Source organism: Bufo gargarizans, chromosome 4 (genome assembly GCF_014858855.1).
Source record: "Bufo gargarizans isolate SCDJY-AF-19 chromosome 4, ASM1485885v1, whole genome shotgun sequence".
NCBI lineage: Eukaryota > Metazoa > Chordata > Amphibia > Anura > Bufonidae > Bufo > Bufo gargarizans.
The window spans coordinates 384,108,571-384,135,177 of NC_058083.1; the positions used below are offsets into that span (position 1 = coordinate 384,108,571).

General features: G+C 46.4%; 1 protein-coding gene across 1 annotated transcript in view; it reads left to right on the forward strand.

Annotated features, from left to right (window-relative positions):
• The first annotated feature begins 620 nt into the window (after positions 1-620).
• FBXO30 (F-box protein 30) overlaps positions 621-26,607 on the forward strand; it is a 29,752-nt gene continuing 3,765 nt past the window's right edge. Inside the window, exons 1-2 of the mRNA XM_044289457.1 lie at positions 621-809; positions 23,400-25,386. Of these exons, the coding sequence (XP_044145392.1) occupies positions 772-809; positions 23,400-25,386 (2,025 nt within the window). The 5' untranslated portion in view covers positions 621-771. The remainder of the gene's footprint in view (positions 810-23,399; positions 25,387-26,607) is intronic.

A 26,607-nucleotide genomic window follows, 5' to 3' on the forward strand; every position in this document is an offset into this window, starting at 1 on the left:
ATTGGCTCTGATGAGCTGAAGTTATTCTAATGTAAAAAAAACATTTCCCGAACCTTCCCCAAGCAGTACCTTGGGGAATGTTTTTTTACAGTATAAATACATTTCTGAAGTTATTATTCGAAGTGTAAACTTTGGCCCATAGGAGCCAATATATTCTAACACTGCTCCGTACAACATTGAAACGAAGTTTTGTGCGAATCGACTTTGGATGTTTCATCATTCTGAAGTCGATTCACTCCTCCCTAGTTCTGGATTGCTTGTGTGTGATTGACGCACAGGGGTCCCATTCTATGTATAGGGTCCTGTGAGATTTGTATACACCCCTGAGCAGAATCCCTAGTATGCTTGGTGTAATAGAGTTGATCCTGCTGACAGATGCTATTCAAGCAGCAGCCTTTGCCCTCGGCCTCCTTTCTTTACTAGTACTGCACCAGATTTGGATCCCTCAAGTGTATAAAACACATTCATCACATCAGAAAAAGAACAAAAATCAGCTCCGCTCATTCCTTCCAAAAAAATGGCTTTCCTAGCGACAGATTCGTGACGTCACCGCCCCCTTCCTCGTTAGAACTGGTGGGCGGGGAAATTGGGAGGAGATTTGGTGACGCAGGTGATGACGACATAGCGACGGGAAGGACGGCGGAGAAACAGAGAGAGGAGCCAGGCGCAGGGGAGCAGTGACCGGACAACTCAGGTTTAAAAGGAAGTGGAGAGGCGGCGGCTTGTGGCGCTGAGGAGGCCGCGTCCGGACCAGAGGAGGCCGCAGCGCCTATGCCCGGCTCCTGCGCGCTGCCCCCGGGCGGGACGAGGTGAGACCTCTAGGCCGCTTCTACCTCACTTTACATGGCAGACCCTAGCGGGTTGTGTGTGTCCTTACGTAACACGGTCTAAGGGGGCGGCAGTGACGTCACTGGGACAACTTCTCAGTGCAGGACTATGCCCTGCGGTCCACCTAGGTCCTTGGCCAATGCAGACTGACAGCCCCTTCCATCTTGTGTGACAAGTTACACCGGAACGGAGGAGGTTGAGGTTGGTTCTTAAAGGTGTACCTGCCGTCTTCCACTCACCTGCTGCGCCCCATATGATGCCATTCACATACAGTTCCTGGGATGTGATTCACTCCAGTCATCAGCTGGAAAGTGCAGTGTCACCCTGGGGTAACATGTAGTGTCCCCATATTGTCACCCTGTAACCTGTGTGTTAGAGAATTGCATGCATAGTAATTCCCCAATACACTGGCATGCTCGGGGTGGTTAGAGAATTGCATCTATAGTAATTCCCCGACACACTGGCATGCTCGGGGTGGTTAGAGAATTGCATCTATAGTAATTCCCCGACACACTGGCATGCTTGGGGTGGTTAGAGAATTGCATCTATAGTAATTCCCCGACACACTGCCATGCTCGGGGTGGTTAGAGAATTGCATCTATAGAAATTCCCCGACACACTGCCATGCTCGGGGTGGTTAGAGAATTGCATCTATAGTAATTCCCCGACACACTGGCATGCTTGGGGTGGTTAGAGAATTGCATCTATAGTAGTTCCCCGATACACTGGCATGCTCGGGGTGGTTAGAGAATTGCATCTATAGTAATTCCCCGATACACTGCCATGCTCGGGGTGGTTAGAGAATTGCATCTATAGTAATTCCCCGACACACTGGCATGCTCGGGGTGGTTAGAGAATTGCATCTATAGTAATTCCCCGACACACTGGCATGCTCGGGGTGGTTAGAGAATTGCATCTATAGTAATTCCCCGACACACTGCCATTCTTGGGGTGGTTAGAGAATTGCATCTATAGTAGTTCCCCGACACACTGCCATGCTCGGGGTGGTTAGAGAATTGCATCTATAGTAATTCCCCGACACACTGGCATGCTCGGGGTGGTTAGAGAATTGCATCTATAGTAATTCCCCGACACACTGGCATGCTCGGGGTGGTTAGAGAATTGCATCTATAGTAATTCCCCGACACACTGGCATGCTCGGGGTGGTTAGAGAATTGCATCTATAGTAATTCCCCGACACACTGGCATGCTCGGGGTGGTTAGAGAATTGCATCTATAGTAATTCCCCGACACACTGGCATGCTCGGGGTGGTTAGAGAATTGCATCTATAGTAATTCCCCGACACACTGGCATGCTCGGGGTGGTTAGAGAATTGCATCTATAGTAATTCCCCGACACACTGGCATGCTCGGGGTGGTTAGAGAATTGCATCTATAGTAATTCCCCGACACACTGGCATGCTCGGGGTGGTTAGAGAATTGCATCTATAGTAATTCCCCGACACACTGGCATGCTCGGGGTGGTTAGAGAATTGCATCTATAGTAATTCCCCGACACACTGGCATGCTCGGGGTGGTTAGAGAATTGCATCTATAGTAATTCCCCGACACACTGGCATGCTCGGGGTGGTTAGAGAATTGCATCTATAGTAATTCCCCGACACACTGGCATGCTCGGGGTGGTTAGAGAATTGCATCTATAGTAATTCCCCGACACACTGGCATGCTCGGGGTGGTTAGAGAATTGCATCTATAGTAATTCCCCGACACACTGGCATGCTCGGGGTGGTTAGAGAATTGCATCTATAGTAATTCCCCGACACACTGGCATGCTCGGGGTGGTTAGAGAATTGCATCTATAGTAATTCCCCGATACACTGCCATGCTCGGGGTGGTTAGAGAATTGCATCTATAGTAATTCCCCGACACACTGCCATGCTCGGGGTGGTTAGAGAATTGCATGCATAGTAATTCCCCGACACACTGCCATGCTCGGGGTGGTTAGAGAATTGCATCTATAGTAATTCCCCGACACACTGGCATGCTCGGGGTGGTTAGAGAATTGAGAATTGCATCTATAGTAATTCCCCGATACACTGGTGTGGTTAGAGAATTGCATGCATAGTAATTCCCCGATACACTGCCATGCTCGGGGTGGTTAGAGAATTGCATGCATAGTAATTCCCCAATTACACTGCCATGCTCGGGATGGTCCTTTTATGAACGGCTGCGATGACAAGGCTGCGTTTACTATAATGGAAGTATATTCGGGAATTGCTATTTGTGCAGTTTCCTGCAATGTGCGTGAGTCCTGATCTCCCTGAAGGGTCCTCTGTCCGTGACTGCTGCCTTTATGATGAGGCCCCAGGGACCCATTCTGCCTGCATTGGGGTCCTGACCGACATTTCTGCACTTATCTGACCTGAGTTCATGTCTGATAGTTCCACGGGGTGTGACGGCCTTGTGGGTTCCGTTGGTCTCGTTCTATGTTGGTGTAAGGTGGTCTTCGGTAAGGGGGGCTGCGGCCTCCGGTAAGGTTCTGGTGGTGTCACACTTGCTGTTCATAGTCATCAGGTTTTTATGTTTGAGTTTATATATCGGGGATCAGCAACCTCCAGCTGTTCTGAAACTATAACTCCTATTCTCTTCTATGGAACAACTGAGCCGGTGTGCGCACTGGGAGTCTTATTTTTCACAACAGCAGGAGTGCTGAAGATTGGGGTGACCCCTGCGATAGGCTATGGAGGGGGACAAAGTATTGGGGGGGGGGGGGGTGATAAAATCAATAGAGATTTGTTGTCCGATAGGCTTCATGCACACCGCCGCTTTACGCCCTCAAATAACGGATGCAGACTATACGGGGAGCTGCGATTAGCGGCAGTTAACCCGCCTCCTGTATTAAATGTTAATTATATTATCATTGGTGGTGCAGTGTGCCCTCCTCCCCAGTATTAAAATCATTGGTGGCGCAGTGCGCCCCTTCCCCTCAACTACCCCCAAGTATTAAAATCATTGGCAGTGGCCACAGAGTCCCCTCACCTCCTCATTAGTGGCAGCTTCCGATCGGAGCCCCAGCAGTGTAATCCTGGGGCTCTGATTGGTTACCATGGTAGCCAGGACGCTACTGAAGCCCTGGCTGCCATAGTCGGCTCCCTGCTGCTTTGTGAACAGGGCAGCAGGGACCGTGTAAGGTCCTATTCACCCTAATAGAGATCTATTAGGGTGAATAGGACAAGGGATGAAAAGATCCCAGGTTCTAGCCCCTAAGGGGGGAAATGGTTATTAAATAAAAAAAAATCAAAATATTAAGTATGAATCACCCCCTTTCCCAATTTTACATATGAAATATATAAACAATAAATTATATTACTTATAGCCACGTCTGAAAGTCCAAACTATTAAAATATCAAAAAATGTCCTATGCGGTCAGTCGCCTTGTCCCCCCAAAAATAGGATCTGACTGTTCTATTATGGGCCGGACGTTCCATAAAATGCGCAATGCACGCGGCTTTTTTTATTTCTTTCGCGTGGTATTGAGTATCGCAATACTTTTTTATGGTATCGAAACCGAATCAAAATTTTGGCATCGAAACAACCCTACGTCACTCACACTCGGTGTGGTCACATGGCGCAAACGAATCATCGATGCAAACAATTTGCATCAAGGATTTTTTTGTCAAGTTAATCGATTTTAATGTGAGTAATCGTTTCAGCCCTAGTCCTGGGTGTCAGACCCCCACCGATCACATACTGACGACCTATTCTGAGGGTACGTTATTTAATAGATTTATTGGTGCCCGTATACACTAGGCTGTGACCGCGCTGTCTGGTCACGTTCTATCTCTGGGGTCTGTAGAGAAGAAAGTACATGTCCCACTCACAGTCCGGAGCAGCGCTCTTACACAGCTGTGACAGAAGCTCCATCCTTGGAAGGACTGCGGTAGACCAGCGTCGGCTGTGAAGGGGGAGTTATCAGAGTACGGGTTGCCCATGGCTCCTGCCGTATGAATCATGGAAGGAACAATACACTTATCATTGTCTCCTATTTGCTCTGTTCTAACCGGTGAGCGCTGCTGATGTAGATACACAAACCCAAATACAGGGTGACACCCGGCGGTCCGCACCCTGCCCAGTATAAATTAATTGGTTTTTCATCTGCTGCTGTTTTGCTGGCAGATCGAGCCCTGAAGGGAAATTTCCTCTCATCTGACCAGTCTTGGTCCGGCACTGAGGACATGGTTTCCATCAGAGCAGCGTTTTCACTGGTATCATTTAGAGATGCGTGTAATTTGTGTATATATAGCTGTTATTAACTTTTTCAGTTCTGCCATTTTTTTTTTTTGCATTTCACACTTATGCTGCGCAGTATGCAGCATGACTGACCTGCAGCCACATTCCAAAAGCAATTCCCCCATCAATGTGATCATAGGAGGCTTTGTTTTTTGTGGGGCAAAAGTGTGTAGGACTGGATACCTGGGCACCAAAGTGGGACGGTCTTCATTCTCTCTAGTGAGTTCAAAAAGTGGATCTATTAAAGAGGTATTCCGGAGTTACCCCTGTGGGGTCCTAGTGGCTAGTCGGGCATGCAAGCAGATGCTCCATTTATTTCTATGAGGGTTCCGGAAATGGCCGAGTGCTGCTCCATAACTCCCATAAAAAAAAAATAAAAATGGAGTGGCCACACACATGCCTGACTGGCCCTCCATGGGGTACAAGGGCCCCTTTCTTGTGATTGGTGGGAGTGCCAGTGCTCCAGACTAAAAAAAATAAACAGGAACCATTGGCTCCTAAACTGAAAAATGTAGTCGCCAAATTTAAATTTTTAGTCGCCAAATTGAAAAGATATATAAAAAAAAAAAAAAAAAAAAGACTTGGAGAAGACGAGACGCAGGTCACAGTAGTGAGCCAGCGCTACATATAGGAGAATACAGCACCACATACCTCTTACATCCAGTGACAGCCCCTGCCATGTAGACGTTCTCTTTCCTCTTCTCCTCCATTTGACCCAGACCTCCATTACAAATTATTTCATCCGCATCTAGTCTCTACAGACACATTCGATTTTTCTATTTGTTTCCGTCAAACCCCCCCCCCCCCCATCATGATGTTCCAACAATGTCATCCTGCTGCCACTCCCAATACTGTGCCTGTGGTGCTCCCCAATGGTCCAGGTACTATACTGCTGAAAAAATAGTGACCCCACTAGAAATAATGTCCCTATAGTGTCTACAGCAATTATGAATGCCACCTAGAGTGCCCCCAGTAATAATAATAAAACCTTAGATTAATTCCTCCCCCCGCACAGTAGTAACTTCCCCCACATAGTAATTTTCCCCCACATTGCCCCTATATAGTAATTACTCCCCATTTCCGGCCAGTAATGTTGGCACTTAAAAAAAAATCTTATACTTGCCCGTGTCCTTTCGCTGGCGCTCACTAGCTGCTGGTACGGCTCGGGATGGTGCGACGCAGAAGGGCACAGCTCACTGCTGTGCGTCCCAGCACAGGCGGGCGTGATGTCCTCACGCCCGCCTCCTCTGGGATTTCACTACCAAATAGACCTCAGGCCTGTAGCGTAGGTGATCGGCGACGGGACAAGGAATTATTGACTCCGATGCCCTGCCGCAATATACAGGTACAGCGCGGCAGCCCTGTCGCAAATGTCGACTAGGCTAAAAAGTCTTGTCTGCAAATTGTAAGGCGCATTTGCGACCATTTTGGTAGCCATCTGGAGCGCTGAGTGCTAGGGATAAATCTAGTACTTATCCTGTGGATAGAGGATAACTTAATAGGGTTTTCCAAGATTTTTATACTGATGACCTATCTGAGCGGGGACCTCTGCCGATCAGCGGTGAGCACCACAGCCGTCTCCGTTCTTGCCAAGGAACCCCGCTCAGCCCCATTCACTTCTATGGGGCTGAGTTGCTCCTAGGCCTTGTGATCGATGAACGTGTCATCACTCGGCCTGGGAAAAGCTGAGAGAAGGCCGCGGCTGGTTTGGCTTGCTGCATATAATAAAACAGTTCCCTGATTTATTTATTTCCCGTTGTTTCTTCATTACTGAAGAAAAGCCTTTTGATTAATTATGTAAGTGAACTGTTAAGTGCACCAAGAGCGTGCCCAAGCTCTTTGTGCACTTTAGTTCCATTGCTGTTCTCTTCCAGCCCCTCCCTTAGGCTGGGTTCACACCTGAGCGTATTCGATAAGTGCTGTTTACAGGCGTTTTTGAGGCGTATTTTGGAAACGCACGTTGTACGCGCGTTCTTGCTATTGACCACAGAGGCGTACAATGAAAAACAGAGGTGTTACGCGCGACAATACGCCCCAGAGAAGCTCCTGTACTTCCTGAGGCGGAGGGCGTATTACAGCGCGTTCGTACGTGCTCTAAAACGCTCAGATGAGAACCATGCTCATAGGGAAACATTGGTTTTTGCCTGTTGAGCGTTTTACAGCGCGTAGGAACGCGCTTTAAAACGCTCAGGTGTGAACCCAGCCTTATGCTTGTTTGACAGAGCCAGGCATTTGTCCGGCCCTTTAATCATGGGACTTCACTGTACTATATGTAACTGGTGCACGCGTTCTACTGTTCCTTTGTAGAATTTGCTGTACTGCGCATGGCCTGGTAGGCATACGGCTGTGGGAGAGTCCCCTGGGTGTCATGACAACCTGTTGTCATCCCGCAGCCAATGGAGTGACGGGGAGGGTCCACTAGAGGTAAAGAGAAACTCCAGCTGGATTCTCCACAGTAATGGTCTGTTACTGCTAGTCATATGGAGGTTATGTGGGCCATAGTGGGTGGAGTTTTCAGCCCAGAGAAGAGTGTAGTAGGGGTGTACATTTCTGGCTGGTCTTCTAGTACACAGCACTATGGGAAGTGTTGTGGCTGCAGCTCGTCTACACCCTCAACCTGGAAGTTTGGGTAGTAAACAGTGGAGCCCAGAGGGAGCATGGAGATTGAAGCGAAGATTCAGGAAAAGTTGACAGTTTTGTAGGAGTCTAGACTACGGTCACACTATTCTAGGATCCCCATCTCTGCAGTCCATGAAGAACGATGGGGTCTCCGTACTGCATGTGACGTGCTCCTGTGCCTTACATCTCCAGCTTCCCGCTGACGTGGAGCGATTGCTTACGGCTGGAGTAGCTGATCAGGCGGGTTCGGAGGTTATCGGGCAGCCTCCTTTCTCCAGCTCCGTAGACTTTAGTTTGCACGTTCAGCTAGTCTTACACATTCACATAGCTGTGGAAATGCAGCCTTTGAGGCTAAGATTTTTGCATGCTTGGACCAATGCACTTTAGGTGGCCAAGATCTTTTAACCTTTTAATGACGACAGAGTAGATTGTTGTGGAGATGAACACAATTACTGTATATTTCAGAAGCAGAATCTGTACAGCCTGATTCACACAGCCGCGCTTTATCCGGGAAACATGGCCTGTGTGTCCGCCGTATTTCTTGGACAGATCGCTGCTCCACTCCCCTAAACTGACTGCATCATAAACCTTTGATAGTTCCTATCTGACCGGGTGTATGGTTATGGTCATACGCTTTGTATTATACAAGTGAGTGGGGTCGACAATTGGAATCAGACCGGTTTCACTCTAGTTTCTTCTAGGCATCTTCCCTCCGGAGGCCTCACCTTCTACAGTACATCTGTTATTGTGGACCCCCTAGTAACAGATTACGCTTTCTACCACCAGTGTAAGTGCAGTGAAAATGAAATCTGTTCCTAATGAGGGTCACTAATCGGGTTAAACTGCTCATCTCATGAACGGCCTTTCATTTATATGTAGAGCAGAGTTTATTGGTGATTAGGTGCTTTAAATATTTAACAAATTCTTGAAATCTCAAGCCTTTCCCACCTGTCTGGTCACCGGGACCCTTATTAATGTCATCTGGTTACATCCTAGTGCGGATCCCCTTCCTATTCCCAAGTCACGTGCAACAGCCTTTTCCTTACACTAAGAGACCGCAGTCCAATGTATTGTGCTGTTTAATTTCATACCACGTTAGGAGCTGAGTTTTTCCTGAAGTTGGGCTCCAGCCGCTCTGCATAGACCGAAAGTCGTATGATAAAATCCTGGATGCCTGCAGCCACCACTAGGGGGAGCATAAAAGGGTTGTCCCAATCCACTGTCCACGGGATGGGGAATAAGTGTCTAGGTGGATACAGCTGTTGGGGTCCCAACATTCATAAGAATGTGGGTCTTGTCTCCCACCTTGTAACAATTGACCATGTACATTGGCCCTCCATTCATATCCTGTAGTCCTAAGATAGTCAATTATAGTGCTCGGCTATCTCTGGCATTCTAGAGATGCATGGAGCTGAAAGTGCTTGCTCCACCGTACCTCCATTCATGTGCTGTAAGGCTGGGTTCACACCTGAGCGTCTTACAGCGCGTTCCTACGCGCTGTAAAATGCTCAACAAGGAGAAACCAATGCTTCCCTATTGGCATGGTTCTCACCTGGGCGTGACGCCCCAAGTAGTACATGAGCTTCTTTGGGGCGTCTTGTCGTGCGTTCCCGTACATAGGCTTTCGGGAACGCTCGACAATGGGTGTTCGCTTGTCTCTGTATGCGCGATTGCAAACGCCGGTACAATCACGCATACAGAGCGCTCCATCGCGAACGCTCAGGTCTGAACCCAGCCTCAGGGGGACAATGACACAAGATGTGCTCTCTGAAATGGTGGGGGTCCCAGCGGTACAAGATGTGCTCTCTGAAATGGTGGGGGTCCCAGCGGTACAAGATGTGCTCTCTGAAATGGTGGGGGTCCCAGCGGTACAAGATGTGCTCTCTGAAATGGTGGGGGTCCCAGCGGTTAGACTCCCCACCAATCGGACGCATCATGAGGTAGAGGATACCTTTATATTTAGGGACCGCCCCTTTAAGTGCAATATTCATATCACATATAATATGGAGGAGTACATTTATGTTTGCACAGTGGGTGTTCCCTGTGGTCAGAGAGCTGCAGGCATGCAAGAGTTAATAGCTGGGTATCGAATTATATACAGTAAACTCCTCAGTCCCCCCCAGTGGCAGTTGCAGCCAGACAGAATTTCAGTACCCCACCTCTGTTACCTATTTGGAGAGGTCTTCGTGAGACCACCCCTCTAAAGGAGCTGTCCAGCATTAGAAAAACATGGCTTCTTTCTTCTAAAACCAGCGCCACACTTTCCTGCAGGTTGTATGTGGTATTGCATCTTGAGCTGTAGTACCAGACATAGTCCATGGGCAGGTGTGGTATACTTGCAGCCTAAGGGCTGATTCACACGACTGCATTCGGTCCGGGAAATGTGTATGGTGCGTCGTCCGCAGCTCCCCTGAGCAGAACTGCCCGCACGAGTGATTTATGATCGGTTCCTATCTGATCGGGGGTCACATGAGAGAACAGTACATTAGACCCGCAATCACATAGTAAATGGCCGACTAGCGGCCCGTGTTTCCTGGACTGTGCACACTCGTATGAATCAGCCCTAAATCTGTATAAATGATGGTGCTTTGTGACATCACCGGATCGGGGAGTATGTCATTATAGATGATGACCTAGAATTATTAGACACGGCTGACATGAACCTGTGATTAGATCGAGTAAAAAGCGGGACTAATAAACTGTTATTTTAAGAAAATGCTGTGAACAATAACCCCCTTGTGAAATCGGACACAAGTCCGTCCATTCCTTGCCCATGAGACTCCAGGGAAGTGCTTGGACCAGGTTTGTGTTACTTGGGGCCTGTGCGCGCTTATACAGGGTCAGACCGTATGTTACATATAGTTATCAGATTTCTGAAGAAGGGGAGAAAATGAAAGCTTTCCTGTGAACCCAAGTGTCACATGTAGAAAGGAACGGTTGTCCCGGGGACAAGATGGGAGAATCGGTTTTAGGGTCCATTCACACGTCCGCAAAATGGGTCTGCATCCGTTCTGCAATTTTGCGGAACAGGTGCGGATCCATTCATTTTCAATAGGGCCGAAATGTGCTGTCCGCATCTGCACTTCCGGATCCGCACTTCCATTCCGCAAAAAAATAGAACATGTCCTATTCTTGTCCACAATTGCGGACAAGAGAGGCATTTTCTATGAGAGTGTCGGCGATGTGCGGTTTGCAAAATGCGGAATGCACATTTCCGGTGTCCGTGTTTTGCGGATCTGCAAAACACATACAGATGTGTGAATGGACTCTTAATAATCTATTTGTCAGTGCCATAGGCTTTGTATAGAGTGGCAGGGCACAATGCTCAACCGCTGCTACATTCAAACTTCTCCTAGCTACCGTCTTGTGGCTGGAGGGTAGGGGGTACCATGTTCCCTTTCTGACAATCAGTGGGGGTTGCTGTGGTTGTACCCCAGCAATGAGGCATGTATTACTTATCCAGTGGATAGGTGATTAGTGCTTCTGGCTGGACTACCACATAAGACAGATGTTGATCCATTCACTTCATAGCAGATGGGGATGTGTAGTTCTGGTTCTGCAGCTACTGCAAAACAGCAGATCACGGAGGTGCATGCTATCGGACCCCCACTGACCAGATAGTGGTGGCTTAGGTCTCATGCACACGGCCGTTGCCCTTATTGCGGCCCACAAACAGCAGGTCCGCAATATGCAGGCACTGGGTCTGCATCCGTGATACACGGCCGTTCACTTTAATGGGTCCACAATCCGGAAGGTGCAGAGCGGAGGCACAGAAGCACTACGGAGTGCTTCTGTGGGGTTTCTCACCGCACCGCAAAAAATAGTGTGGACAGATAACGGATCTGGATCCATTGCGACAGCCGCATGAATGTTGCCCGCGGTCCCCCAAAGCACAAAACGGCCAAACAACGGTCGTGTGCATGAGGCCTTATCCTGAGGATAGGCCATCACTTGTAAAGGCGCACACATCTACTAAATCGGTGTCTAAGCTATTAATCAGGGTTTATGCTGCCTAGAATTGGTGACCGGTTCCCTTTTAAAAATGATTTCTCCTTTATTACTTTTTATGGTTCAGCTTGAACAACACAACACACTACTTGGTGCAATGAGGGTGTCACAGTTGCTCTTGTTGCATCCAAGCGGCTACATCAACGGAAGTGCCTATGTGCGGCCTCTAAAAACTGCTGGTCGGACCCCTGCCGATCAGATATTGATGACCCCTGGTAAAGATTTTTCTCACTCTCTGACTACCGAGGTTCCTGTAGCCTGATAACTCCTGACTACCAGTTTAGCATCATATTCTCTCCACACCCTAGGTCAAGTGTGACCAGCAGCTGTCCTAGCCACAAATGGCACGGGGGCCGATAAATGGGAAAGAATGCTCAGATGTCTCCGTAAATCATCGCACATTCTGAGAGGTGCATACCACTCGGCCACCGCATACGCCGTACTGTACTAATCCTTACAGCAGACACCGCTCTGTTCCTAATTATCCTCTACATTTCACTTCTTTTTATAGCCCGAGGAACTTAAAGAGCATCTGTCGCAGTTTCTGAATTCCATTCAATGCTATAGTACAATATATTCACCTGTTACTACTCAGGGCAGTTTTCTTTTCCTAAGAATTGTTACTTAAAGAGAGTCTAAGATGTTCTCCTGGCTCTGCATGGGTTTAAAGCCTCTTGGAGCTCCCTGCATTCCAGCATTGCCAGAAGCTACCGCGTTGCCATGCAGTCCCGTTAACCATAATGTGGACCGGTGGAGATCCGGCCACAACCTGACGAAAACCTCTGCGCGCTCCCTGCCGGGACAGTCTGCCAGAAGTGTCTAGCACTAGTGTGAAACTAGCCTTTGGCCGGGTTCACATGACCGCTTAGCTTTCCGTTCTCCTGATCCGTCAGAAGAACATTTTTTAAAAAATCCTTTATTTTCAGCATCCTGTAAAAAAAAAAAAAAAAAAAAAAAAAATGATCTGCTCAGTGCATGCAGGAATTTTTCTCATAAAAAAAATAACTGATCTCTGACGGAACTGACGCAAACTGATCTTTAAAATAACGGATCCGGCTTTTTTCCTTCCTTGTCTGACGGATCAAAAGAATAGAAAGCTAAACGGCGATGTGAACTGGATCAACAATCGCAAAAAATTCAGCAGTATTGGATTTTCTTCTGCGACTTTGGAGTCACAGTTGCAGCAGGGAAGGAGGTGTGACCCCCCCCCCCCTTTAAGGGCTGCAGTGCTGCCGTTCTCCAAAACCCAGAGCCCCCATCAATTATGTACACACACTCCCTTTAGGAGTCCCGAATGGTGAGCCTACAGTCATACTAGGCACTCGTGTAAGTATCCCCGTGTAGTAGTTTCATTTTAACTGCTTCATCTTGATTCTGATATTCCGAAGTGCAGGTCTTCCCTGTTCAGACGACAGATTCATAAAGTCACCTGAGTGTCAACATTTAGAGAACAAATATCAGAAAATTTCCCAACCTGGCCAGTACCAACATAATCTAGATATGCCAAGGTAGAGATGATCCAGACCCATTTTCATTAGTGTTCAATGAATAACACTCAGTGTAAGAGGTTCCATATGTGGAGCACATCCAAAGATTGTAGGAGGAACGTAAAAGAACATGCCATCAGAAAAGTGATATCACAGCGTATCTACTCCCTCCTGACCTCTGCAAAGGTCACAGAGCGTGCCTTCAAAACTCCTATATAAGTGGGTCCGCTCCTGTCCAATGTGTCTGTGGTCCATGTAGCTGCACTCAAGACAGGAAGTTTTATAGGTGTTGTGTGCTTTTTGTTATAGTGATGACCTACCCTCAGGATAGGTCCTCATTAGCAGGGGCCCGAATGCCAGCATCCCTGCTGATAAGCTGTTTGCCTGCTCAACGTTAACATGGCACAGACAAGAAGGTGTGATCACAGCTCCTCCGCCCCCATTCTCTTCAATGGGTGAATAGAACGGAGCCGTCCTATTGATGTATAGGGACGGAGGAGCTGTAATTACACTCTACACCGCTGCGATGTTGACAGTGAGCAGGTAAACAGTTAATCGGCAGTTGGACCCCTGCCAATCTGATATTGATGACCTATCCTGAGTAGGGATGAGCGAATCAACTTCGGATGAAACATCCGAAGTCGATTAACATAAAACTTTATTCCAATACTGTACAGAGCAGGAGCTCCGTACAGTATTAGAATGTATTGGCTCTGATGAGCCGAAGTTATTGTTTCGAAGTCTCGCAAGACTTTGCGCAATAACTTCATAAATTAACTAGTACTGTAAAAAAAAAAAACATTTCCCGAACTCAGAACCACTTGGAACCGAACTACAGTTCGGAAAATGTTTTCTACAGTACAATTTTCTGAAGTTATTATGTGAAGTCTCGCGAGCCTTTGCAAAGCAATAACTTCGGCTCATTGGAGCCAATACATTCTAATACTGTATGGAGCTCCTGCTCCATACAGTATTAGAATGAAGTTTTATGCGAATCGACTTCGGATGTTTCATTCGAAGTCGATTCGCTCATCCCTAATCCTGAGGATCGGTCATCAATATGACAAAAGCAGAAAACCCCTTTAACATATTTTAGGCCTACTGGCCAGTGTGAACACTGCAGTCTTTTATACATTTTTATATCGATGGTGACATTGATTAATACAATAAAAAATCCCCCAAAATTCTAAAACAATAAAAGTGTAACATTAAAAACGTGATTTAAACCGGTCATTTTTTGACACCTTCCCTCTTTAAAAATTTGCTCAGAATAGCACCTGCACCACAATCCTCTTGGGGTTGGAGCAGCCTTGTCTCATCCATGTCTGTGGCACACCACAATGAGGTGAGCCACACTTGGGCCTCATGCACATGACTGTAGCTTTGGTCCGCGCCTGATCTGTAATTTTTGTGGATAACACACGGACATGGATATCATCTGAGTGCGGCCTGCATCTGTCTGGCCATTCTGAAAAAAATAAAAATAAATGTCCTATTCTCCTTTTTGCGTACAAGGATAGACAAATCTAGTGAAGATGGTGATAAAAGTACGGCATGCTTGTAGCCGCTATCTCTATTTTGTGGACCACGAAATGGTTAGTCGTGTGCATGAGGCACTACTCCTATCATCTACTTAAAAAGAACCGGGGCTTGTTCTTGTACAGCACAAAACCTGTCAATCTAGTGCCACCCTTTTCTTCAGGCCCCATTTAGATGACCGTATGGCCGCTGTGCCAGTGTTGCGGACCACAAACAGCGGGTCCTCAAATGCGGGCACCAGCCATGTGTGCTCCGTATTGACTTAAATGCGTCCGAGATTTGCAAGACATGTCCTATGTTTTGAGTTGCAGAGGCATGGACACGGAAGCGCTTCCCTGTCCGTGCCTCTGCATGTAAAAGATGGGACATGTCCTATCTTGCAGATCGTGGACCCATTGAAGTCAATGGGTATGCACCGCAGTACGGCGTTCACGCGGCTGGTGGACGTGTTTTTTACAGGCCCTCTGTTTGCGTTCCACAACATGGGCACAGCGGCCATACGGTCGTTTTAATGGGGCCTCGCCAGGGTAAAGAGCTTGTTGGCCATACTGTGGTTTTTTGGGGCTCTTTACCTGTGTGCAGGTGTATACAGTGCTGTGTCAGAATCCGCTGGTGTAGCTGCACAGTCTGTAAGATTTATACCCCCCCCCCCCCCCGGCCGTGTTTATCGTGGTAGAAATGCTGCTGGTCCGGTGCCCAGAATTGAATGTGCAGGAAATCTTTTTGCTTTCCTTTTAAGGCCTGACAGAAGACTGTGTTATTCATTTAGTATATTCTGTGCATATAACGGTACATGGCCGTCTAGAACGCCTGTCTTGTTTGTGGTAGTATGGTTGTTAAATATGTTGCCAGTGTAAAAACATCTAGGCGCTCATTCGCACGACCGTATTATTCATCCATGTGCTACCTGCGTTTTTTTTTTTTTTTTGGCAGATCCCACGCAGACCCATTCATTTCTGTGGGGCCAAGGACATGTCCTATTATTGTCCTTATTCAGTTGATGGGAGTGCGTGCACATAGGGCTGAAACGATTATTCGAATAACTCGATTAAATCGAGTAAAAAAATTCAGTTTCCCTGCATCGAGTAATCGTTTACATCACGTGATCACAGAGCGGGAGTGAAATTAAGCGTGTCACTCACCGCTCCGTGTCCTCCGGAGGCCGGAGAGGCAGGACTGGGCCGGCCGGCACAGCGGAGGGAGAAGGAGGGAGTCCCTCCCTCCCCACTGTGCGCGGCTGCCGCTGAAGACCAATGAGGACCGAGTAGGAGGAGGAGGGGAGGGACTGTGGCCACTGCGCCACCAATGAATGTGCTGGCCATATCCCACAGGGTCCCCCTCCTCCCCCCCATCATTGGTGGCAGTTTGCAGTTCACGTGCGCTGTGGCCGCCAGTCGCTCCTTCTCATAGGTCTGTGCGGTGCATTGCTAATGCTGTAAGCATTAGCAATCCGCCGCACAGACAGAAGAAGGAGCGACCGGCGCCACAGCACACGTGAGTATAATGCTGCTCTCTGCTCACTAACATACCATGGCAGCCAGGACTTCAGTAGCGTCCTGGCTGCCATGGTAACCGATCGGAGCCCCAGCATTACACTGCTGGGGCTCCGATCGGAACTGCAAACTGCCACCAATGATGGGTGGGGGGACCCTGTGGCCACTGCCACCAATGATTAATACTGGGGGGGGGGGGGTTGCGTTACCAGAGGGGGCAGGCAGCTCAGAGGCTGGGGGGAGGCAGGCAGCTCAGAGGCTGGGGGGAGGCAGGCAGCTCAGAGGCTGGGGGGAGGCAGGCAGCTCAGAGGCTGGGGGGAGGCAGGCAGCTCAGAGGCTGGGGGGAGGCAGGCAGATGGAGAGAGTGGTTAATGGAGGCTGTAGGCACCACCTTGGCATGTATAAAGTTATTGGTTTAGAGAGGGGTTAATGAAGGCACCTCCAAGGTGCTTTCATTAACCTCTTCAAACCAATAACTTTATACATGCCTAATGCCAAGGTGCTTCCATTAACCCCTCCAAACCCAATGGGCATGTATAAAGTTATTGGTTTGGAGGGGTTAATGGAAGCACCTTGGCATTAGGCATGTATAAAGTTATTAACCCCTTCAAACCAATAACTTTATACATACCTAATTACGTACGTTATTTTAAGTAGCTTTTTCTTATTAGATTACTCGATGAATCGAGAAATATAATCGATAGAATACTCGATTACAAAAATATTCGTTTACTGCAGCCCTATGTGCACATGGAAGATATTTTTGTATTTTGCAGATTTTTTTGGGGACTGAAATATAGACATGGCTGAGTTTATGAAGTTTAGTATGGTTGTCCCACTTCAGTAAATGGTATTCATCATGTAGAGTAGGTTACTACAAGGCACTTACTAATGTATTGTGATTTATCTATATTGTCTCCTTTTCTGGCTGGATTAACTTTTCCATCACATTATACACTGCTCATATCCAGTGGTTACGACCACCCTGCAATCCAGCAGTGGTGGGTGCACACAATAGGAAAAGGTGATGGCAAGAATTCTGTATGGAACGAGCGATGGCATTAGCAATTACTTCTCCCCATACTGTGGAGGAGATTGCTGCATGTAAATGCAGCTTTGTCCACCACTGACGAGCAAGCGGTTTTCAGGAAGGAACGCTTCCTTCCCGACAATCGTCTTCTCCAATGGGCCATCCTGATGCATCCTAATCGGAATGCATTAGGATAAAACTGATCAGTTCTTTCCGGTATAGAGCTCCTGTGACGGAACTGAATACTGGAAAACAAAAACGCTAGTGTGAAAGTACCCTAAGCATGCTTAAAAATCAGTGCTTGCTGGTGGCAGATCGTGCTGACTAAGGGTGCTCTCACACTAGCATTATTCTTTTCCGGCATAGAGTTCCGTCCTAGGGGCTCAATACCGGAAAAAAAACGGATCAGTTTTATCCTAATGCATTCTGAATGGAGAGCAATCTGTTCAGGATGCATCAGGATGTCTTCAGTTCAGTCTTTTTTGCCTTTTCAGGACGGAGAGAATACCGCAGCATGCTGCAGTTTTATCTCTGTCAAATTCTGGATTGCTGGGCCCGGCATTTTTTCCCATTGACATGCATTAATGCCGAGTGTTCCGGCAAAACGGATCAGTTTTTGCCGACTGCGCATGCTCAGACTGGAAAAAATGTGAAAAAAATAAATCCTGATCCTTCTGACAAATGCTATCAGTTTGCATACGGAATCCTCTGCCGCTGGCAAACCACTGGACAGCATGGGGACAAGCAATGGCATAGCAAAGAGGTGGAGATTGCTACTTGTAATAGGAGCAGTCACCTCTGCTAGCTAGCAAGTGATTGCCACGCTTCCCTCCCAACAATCGCTTGCAGATTTGTCAAATACAGGCTTTAGTCATTGTTTGGTCAGTGTTTTCCATCAGGGAGCGGGAGCCAGAATCGGGTGTGGGTTAAAAACACAAAGGCTATAAATCTGTCTCTTATACCTCATCTCTGTGCAGGATCCACTTCTGGTTTTGTCTCCCAATTGCTGATGGAAATCACTGATCAAACAATGACTAAATCGCTGAAGTGTGAACTAGGCCTTATCCTGAATTTTCAGAACAATAAATAATTTATATACTATTTTATATGTAGCGTTGCACAACAAGCTGAGTAACTATGTAGATAAATGACCTGTCCTGACCATGTCTGAATGCACACCATTGATGGCTCGCCTCCTCCCCCTCCCTCCTCAATGACTTCTGCACAGAACATGCTCACAGCAGTCTCCCAGTGCACACTGGTCCCTACTGTAAGGGCTCATGCACACAAACTTACTTTCTTTCCGTGTCCATTCCGTTCCATGTTGTTGTGGGTTTTTTTTTTTTTTTCGCGGAATGTATAGCGAACCATTTATTTCAATGGAACCGCAAAAAAATGGAAGGTACTCCTTGTGAATTCAGTTTCCGTATTTCTGCATTATGGACTAGGATAGTACTGTTCTATTAGGGGTCAGCTGTTCTGTTCCGCAAAATACAGAATGCACACAGACTTCATCCGTATTTTTTGCAGACCGCAAAATACATACAGTCGTGTGCATGAGGCCTAAAGCAAATCTTGGAAACTACTGTTGCAAGAGCTCAGGGATGATGGGAGCCCCTATAATTCTATAAAGAAAAGAAAATTAGAAAAAATAAGAATATAGAATTGTTCTTTTGATGATCGGAAATATTCAAACGCATTAGATCCGAGGTTTGGTGTTTGTGTCTTTGGCTGTTTTGTTGCAGCGTGCTAGTTCCATACTGAAATCTGAGATTAATGATGGCGTGTCCTTAAATACACTCTTGAGGTCTTGTCCTGACAATTCTGAAGAAGCCCAATACATGAAGCCAAAAGTGTTCACGAGGAGAGTCGGCGTCCTCAGCTGTGTGCGCAGGAGGGGCGCTGGGTTCTTGGGCTTGGTAGTTGAGTTCACGCGCACAGTGGATTGAAGATGGTTTCTAATCTTTCCGCCAGACTCTGTATGTAAGGAGATATTGTCCATTAGTAGCATTGCTCTTCTGCACCCATGAAGTCTGATGTGGCGTACGACGAAACCTCAGTATGAAATCAGTCACGCAAAGGCAATGTGGCCTCCTAGACCTCTGTGCCAGCCCTATTAAGCAGACGAGCGGGCAGTCTGTAGTTGTAGGTGATATTATAAACGGAACATTTTCTGAATGGGAAAAAAAATGTCAAAAATCTTTAAAGTGAACTATGTTGAACATGGCATCTGAGCCGCAGGCAGCTTGATATAGAGCAGGAGGAGCTGAGCAGACTGATGTATAGTTTTATTGGAAAAGATTCACTAGAAACCTGTGTTTCATTCATCTAAATCCCTGCTCATTCAGTGATGGACAGCCTTACCCTCTGACTATGTATACAGAGATGGCTGTCAGTCACTGATAGGACCGCCACCTGGACTTCAAAACCCAGAATGAGCAGGAATTTGAATGAATAATATAAAAGTTTTTAGTGAATCCTGCTCTATAACACTGTGCCTTCATGTCAGAGGCCATGTTCAACATGATGGGTACAAATCTGCTGACGGATACCCTTTTAAAGGGAACCTATAAAACTGGCTGACCTGTTGCATGTGCACTTGGCAGCTGAAGACATCTGTGTTGCTCCCCTGTTCATATGTATCCGCTTTGCTGAGAAAAATGATGTTTTTAATAAATGCAAATGAACCTCTAGGAGCAACGGGGGCGTTACCGTTACATCTAAAGGCTCAGCTCTCTCTGCAGCTGCCAGGCCCCCTCAAGTCAAAGTGCAGAGGATGCAGCAGTTGCAGAGAGAGCTGAGCAATCTAGGAGTAACGGCCCTGTTGCTCCTAGAGGCTCATTTGCATATAATAAAACCTCATTTTTCTCAGCAATGCGGGCACATATGAACATGGGGCCAACACAGATGCATTTAGCTGCTAAACGCACATGCAGCAGGTCAGACAGTGTCATGGGTACAACTCTGCTGACAGATGCCCTTTAAAGCGGTTGTCCATTAAAGGGGTTCTGCAGTTTTTTTAAACTGATGATATAACCTCTGGATAGATCACCATCATCTGATCGGCGGGGGTCCGACACCTGGGACCCCTGCTGATCAGCTGTTTGAGCTGGCGCTGGCAGTAGCGCCGTAGCCTTCTCGCTGTTTACCGCAGGCCCAGTGACGTCCCGACTAGTATCAATGGCCTGGGCGCGGTAAGCTCTGCTCATTTGAATGGAGTGGCGGTCATGCATGCACATTGCTGCTCCATTCAGCTTGGTGGGCCTGCCGGAGAGGAGCGCTTATATTCTGCTATCTCTGGCAGTCCCATAGAGTTGGATGGAGCGGCGGACAAGCATGCTTTCTGCCCAGCCATTCAAACAGGAAGCACGGCCTCAGCAGTCGGACCCCGACTGGTTAGATACATCCCCTATCCTGTGGAAAGGGGATAAGTTGTTTCAATAGCACAATCCCCCCCCCCCCCCCACCCTTTAAAGAAGCAGCATGCTCAATCTTTACAGGGTTTCTACCACCATGTTTTTTACACTTCTCCCTGCAGCCGTTTTGGTAAAAAAAAATACACTTTTATAATATGCTAATGAGCCTCTAGGTGCTATGTGGGCGTAGATTCAGCACCTAGAGGCTCCGTCTACTGACCCTTTATCCTGCCTAGGTCCCCTGTCCTGCGCCGTTCACTTCTGTATTTGGCGCAGTGAGTGAATGATGCGCTCCTGATGCCGGATTCCTCACTGCGCCGAATACAGAAGTATCCTGATGCCGGATTCCTCTATTGCGCACTGTAACCAATCGCACTATTGTACGCATTGATATATTATATAAAATTTCGGGCTGTATTTTACTATGGTTAAAATAAAAGTTCAGTATTGGCTTTTCCCCGAGGCCACCACATTAATGTGAATTGTGATACCTCTTTAGGCCCTAGATGAGGTAAACAGTATGAGGACATTTCTTGTCCTCTTCTCGTGACTGGGTCTGCTTCTTGTGCGCTAATATTTTTCCGAGCAGAGAAGTTGCATAATCAGGTTATAAACAGAAGGCACAAGACTCTTGTCATGGGGGGTTGTCAGCAGCTGTCCTGAATGTGTACCCAGCAGGCTGCTCATAAAAACGTGGTTGTGTTCGTGGCTTAATGAAGTCTCTCTGTGGAAATATGTTATTTATAGTTTTCTCAACAACCAGACTGTTCTCGCCGGTCATCTTTCTTACAAAACGTCTTTGTTACACAGAGGTTCATAATCTGTAATGTAAGGAGCAAACAGAAACTACCGTGAGGTATACCCGGCGCCTCCTCCTCTAACACGTGTGTATCTGCAGTGCTGGCCTGTATTTCGGCATGTCGCCCTTCCTCAGTCTCTGCTTTCTTGTGTGAGAAAATCTACAGCTCGGACGTCAGAAGCAATGGATGGTCCGCGTTTATAGCGTCTTGCATTGGAATTCTGTAACCCCTTCTATGAGATGATTCAGAAATGAAACAGTATTAGAGAATTGCATGTGGATCTTATTCCGTGTGGTCAAAGCATTATGGCGTTAGGCATGGTCAGCAATTACAAAAACTGATGGACTCTCTGCTAGACTTCAGTTTCATGAAGAGGTGGCTCAGCAGCGCAGGATGAAGAGGTGGCTCAGCAGCGCAGGACCGTCTTCTCCAAGAAATCAGCGAACTGCATTTATATCAGATTATTTAAACTACGATCCTTAATGCAGAATCATGGACATATACTATATGTTATTATGCTTAAGGGGTTGTATAGATGGTCGCAGTGACAGAGATTGGCTACAATACGGAACCCGGTCATTTTACCCCTTAGATGTTCCGATCTGAGGCCCCGCAGCAAAATTGCGGTGCTACAACTAGTTACCATAAGGCCCCTTTTGCAGACGAGTAGCTCCGGATACGTTGCGTCTGCGATCAGGGAAAATCGTGCGAGTGCGTACGCAATTTCAGTCAGTTTTGATTGCGTTGCTCAGTTTTTTTCCGCGCGAGTGCAATGCATTTTGCACACGCGGGAGAAAAAAACTGATTGTGGTACCCAGACCCGAACCCTGGCTTCTTCACTGAAGTTTGGGTTAGGTGTTTTGTAGACTTTATTATTTTCCCTTATAACAGGGTTATAAGGGAAAATAATAGCATTCTTAATACAGAATGCTTACTAAACTGTGACTTGAGGGGTTAAAAAAATAAATAAACTCACCTCATCCTGTTCGTGCAGCCGGCATAGTCTTCTTTTAGGACCTGCCAAAGGACCTTTGACGTAATCGCCCTCACCACGTGGTGAGGGCGATTACGTCATCAAAGGTCCTTTGGCAGGTCCTAAAAGAAGAGTCTGGGGAGGAAATAAGGGACCAGTCCTTAAGGGGTTAATAAATCACAAATTTATGTTGTATGGTTCCTTACATTCTTGGTTACCTTTTGGGGGCTGAAGATACCGTATGTCCTGGTGTCACAGGTGCCTGGCTTGTTGCAAATACATTTTGCATTCACTGATGGCAAGCAGAGATCTGAAATGGTGAGGCCATTATACACAAAGTAGAGTAGAAGGTTTTATATGATTTCATTAGTGAGAAGATTTGGGTAAAGCTGGAGAACACGGTTTTTAGTCAGTACCTGGTTTCCTATTAAAAAAAAAAAAATGCATTTGTGGCACCTTTTTATCTTGACTGTGGGTTTGGGTGGATGCCTGTGAGTTGGGCAGAGTTTTTAGTAAATACCTCGGAGTGCTTTGTAAGGAAAGACAGAATCCTCACTGATCAGCCACTGTCTTTACACTTACCGGGTACTTAGTGGTCTCCACTTATTGGTCCAATCCGGGGTTTTCCATAAAGGGGTTTCCCACAAATGAAATTTGTCACTTATCCACAGGTATGACAACTGGAACAAAAACTGGTCCTGAGTCCCCATTACCTTCACCCTACATGATCTGTGGTGAGGAGAAGTTTGATTCAGACATGCGCACTGCTGCTTTATTCAGTTTGTGGTCTCCATTAGTCCCGTAGAATGTGAATTCTTTCCTCTAATGGTGTTCAGTAGCATATTTTTAGGCATCATTTGGTTTTTAATTGAAAAGATGTCCAATTGTGTAAATAAGAAAGGTACTTTCTTTAAAAAATAATGGTGAATTATTTATTTTTCTTTTATTCTTTTAGACCTGGCCCCATGATGGAGGAAGAACCTCAACATTCACACTGTGCTTGTTGTGTCAGTCGAAGATGCATGATAAGACCAGAGACTGGAATTTCCTGCGATCTCATCGGCTGCCCACATGTTTGTGGGGCGGTCTTCCATTCATGCAAAGCCGAAGAACATCGAATGTTATGTCCCCTAGAAAGAGTACCTTGCTTGAACAGCGGTTTTGGATGTCCATTTTTCATGACTCGTAATAAACTAGCTGAACATTTACAGCTCTGCCCTGCCAGTGTCGTTTGTTGCACAATGGAGTGGAATAGGTGGCCGGTGAGCTACGCCGATAGAAAATCGTACGAGAATTTGAGCAGAGATGTTGATGAAGTAGAACAACTAGATATGGCTCTAGCATTGCAAGATCAAAGAATGCTCTTGGAGTCTCTCAAAGTGGCCACCATGATATCTAAAACTACTGAAAAACTTGAATCGCCTAAACAGAGAGCTGTCAAAACAGAAGATGAGGGCAATGCGATCGCAAATGATGTATCCAGTGATGAAGATTCCTACAGTGCACTTTATCAAGCAACAGTAGAGACCACTAAAAGTTTAGCAGCTGCTCTTGACATCTTAAACAGTGCCACAAGAGACATTGCGGTGCTTAATGGAAGGCTAAGAGATGCAAGCTGCGAGATGAACAAAAACTTCCAGCTCTCTGAGCACAATAGTATACACGATACCTTTATGGATCAGGAATTTGATAATGAAGACAGTATTGGGGCTGCTAGTGGAATGGCCTGCAGCTCCTTGAAACAAAAGTGTCAAAATGGGTCAAGTGATTTCTATCCACGAACAAATGGTAGTTATGTGGTGGAAAGTGATGACGTGAGCCAGGTATCTGTTATGTGCAATGGTTTCCATGATAACATGCTTGCTCCTCAGGGAAAAGATAATGTGTTTACTGTGGGACCTAATGGAAATGGTGCTGTTATCACCGTAGAAGGTGTTGAGAAACTCGTCAGTCAATGTAGCTCCTTGCCTAGCGCCAACCCAGTCTCCTCTCCACCACTCGTAAATGGTTCTAGCGAACAAATATTGGATAAGAAAGATGAACAAGGATTACGAAATGTTGCTGTCTTTGGAAGAAGTCCTTTCTTGGCTGATACGTATTGGTTCAAGACTAGAACCGCAAATAAATCGGTGGACACTTCTGACTTGGAAGTTCAAGAAGACCCAATGGGGCTCAATGGTATTGACTTAATTACAGCTGCTTTGCTATTTTGTTTAGGGGATTCTCCTGGTGGTCGAGGGATTTCAGACAGTCGAAATATAGATGGTTATCATGTTGACTTTGGAACACAAACCTTTTCATTTCCTTCTGCAATATTGGCAACAAATACCATGGTTGGGGAGATAGCTTCAGCTTCTGCTTGTGACCACGCAAATCCCCAACTATCTAATCCTAGTCCTTTTCAGACACTTGGTCTGGACTTGGTTCTGGAATGTGTTGCGAGATACCAAACTAAACAGAGGTCTATGTTTACATTTGTATGTGGACAATTGTTTAGAAGAGAAGAGTTTTCCTCTCACTTTAAGAATGTTCATGGTGATATTCATGCAGGTCTGAACGGCTGGATGGAACAGAGATGTCCATTAGCATATTATGGATGTACTTATTCCCAACGTAGGTTTTGTCCTTCAACTCTAGGATCAAAAATTATCCACGACAGACACTTGAAATCATTTGGGGTTCAACCTCATTTACCCATTGACATTGAAACTACAAAAAGTTCTTCATTAGGACCACCCGTTAATCACCTTAGTAGTTTGCCTTATGAAGTTCTGCAGCATATTGCAGGGTTTCTTGATGGTTTTTCCTTGTGCCAGCTTTCAAGAGTGTCTAGACTTATGAGGGATGTATGTGCCAGTTTACTACAAGCCCATGGAATGGTGGTTCTGCTGTGGGAAAAGAGACAGTATCCCCATGGAAGTTCCTGGCAAATCAAAGAGAAGGTTAGTGTTTACATAGGAGCTGGAAGATATAAATATATTTCTAGTTGAATATTCTTAGTTCTAATGTTCTTGTCCTTGGATATACCGTAAATGCCTTTAGGCCTCATGCACACGACAGTGGAAAAAAAAAGTCAGTTTAAAACGGACACACTTTTCAGTTTTTCATGGCCATTTTGCATCAGTGTGTGCATCCATTTTCTGGCCGTGTGTCCGTTTTTTAATGTCTGTTTTGGATCTGTTTCATGTCTGTTTAAAACCGGACATGAAAAATTGATGAATTTGATTGGCAGTTATTTATAGACCCAGCCTTCTGAAAACACCCACAGGATGGTAGGCCCCCAGCTAAAATAATGTCCCCCATAGTGTAGGATTTTTATTTTTTCTGCCCCCAGCTTTAATAATGCCCCCAATGTAGAGCCCTATCTTAAATAATGTCCCCATAGCGTTTTTTCTTTTTCTTTTTCGGGCCCCAATGGTTTATATGATGCCCCCATAGTCCCACAGCAAAAAAAAACAAAAACCTCACCTTATCCACTTGTTCGCGCTGCAGCAGTCTCTTCTCTCTTCACAGAACGGGGCCTGCCAAAGGTGTGCGGGGACGTCACTGCGCGCTCCCACATGGTTACGTCACCACACAAGTCGCAGGTCCTTCGGCAGGTCCTACTCAATATAGAGAGAAGACGTTGTTGCTCCGCGAGCAAATGGATGAGGTAGTTTTATTTTTTGGTTTTTACCCCTAAATGGCTTGTGTACCCGTTTTTAATGGCCGTTAGACGAGTGCACTCCTGTCAATTGACCTTTTAAAAACGGTCCCATTGATTTCAATAGGGTCCGTCTGGCCATGAAAACGGCCAAAGATAGGACATGTCCTATTTTTGGACGGACGCTATTCATTGGCCGTTAAAAGAACGGCCATGCGAATAGCCCCATATTTAGACGGCCGCCACACGGCCATTTTTCACTGTCGTGTGCATGTAGCCCAAGTCTGAAATGTCTGATGCGGAATTTATCTTTGGACCCATTACAATATACAATCATGTTTATTTTGTAATATTTTTTTTTTTTAAGTTAAAATGTGATGTGAACAGAGTTTATAACAATAGTTAAAGGGGTTGTCTCGCCTCAAACATTGGGGGCATATTGCTTGGATATGCCCCATTGTCTGATAGGTGCAGGTCCCATAGCTGGGACCTGCACCTATCTTTAGAATGGAGCCTGTAA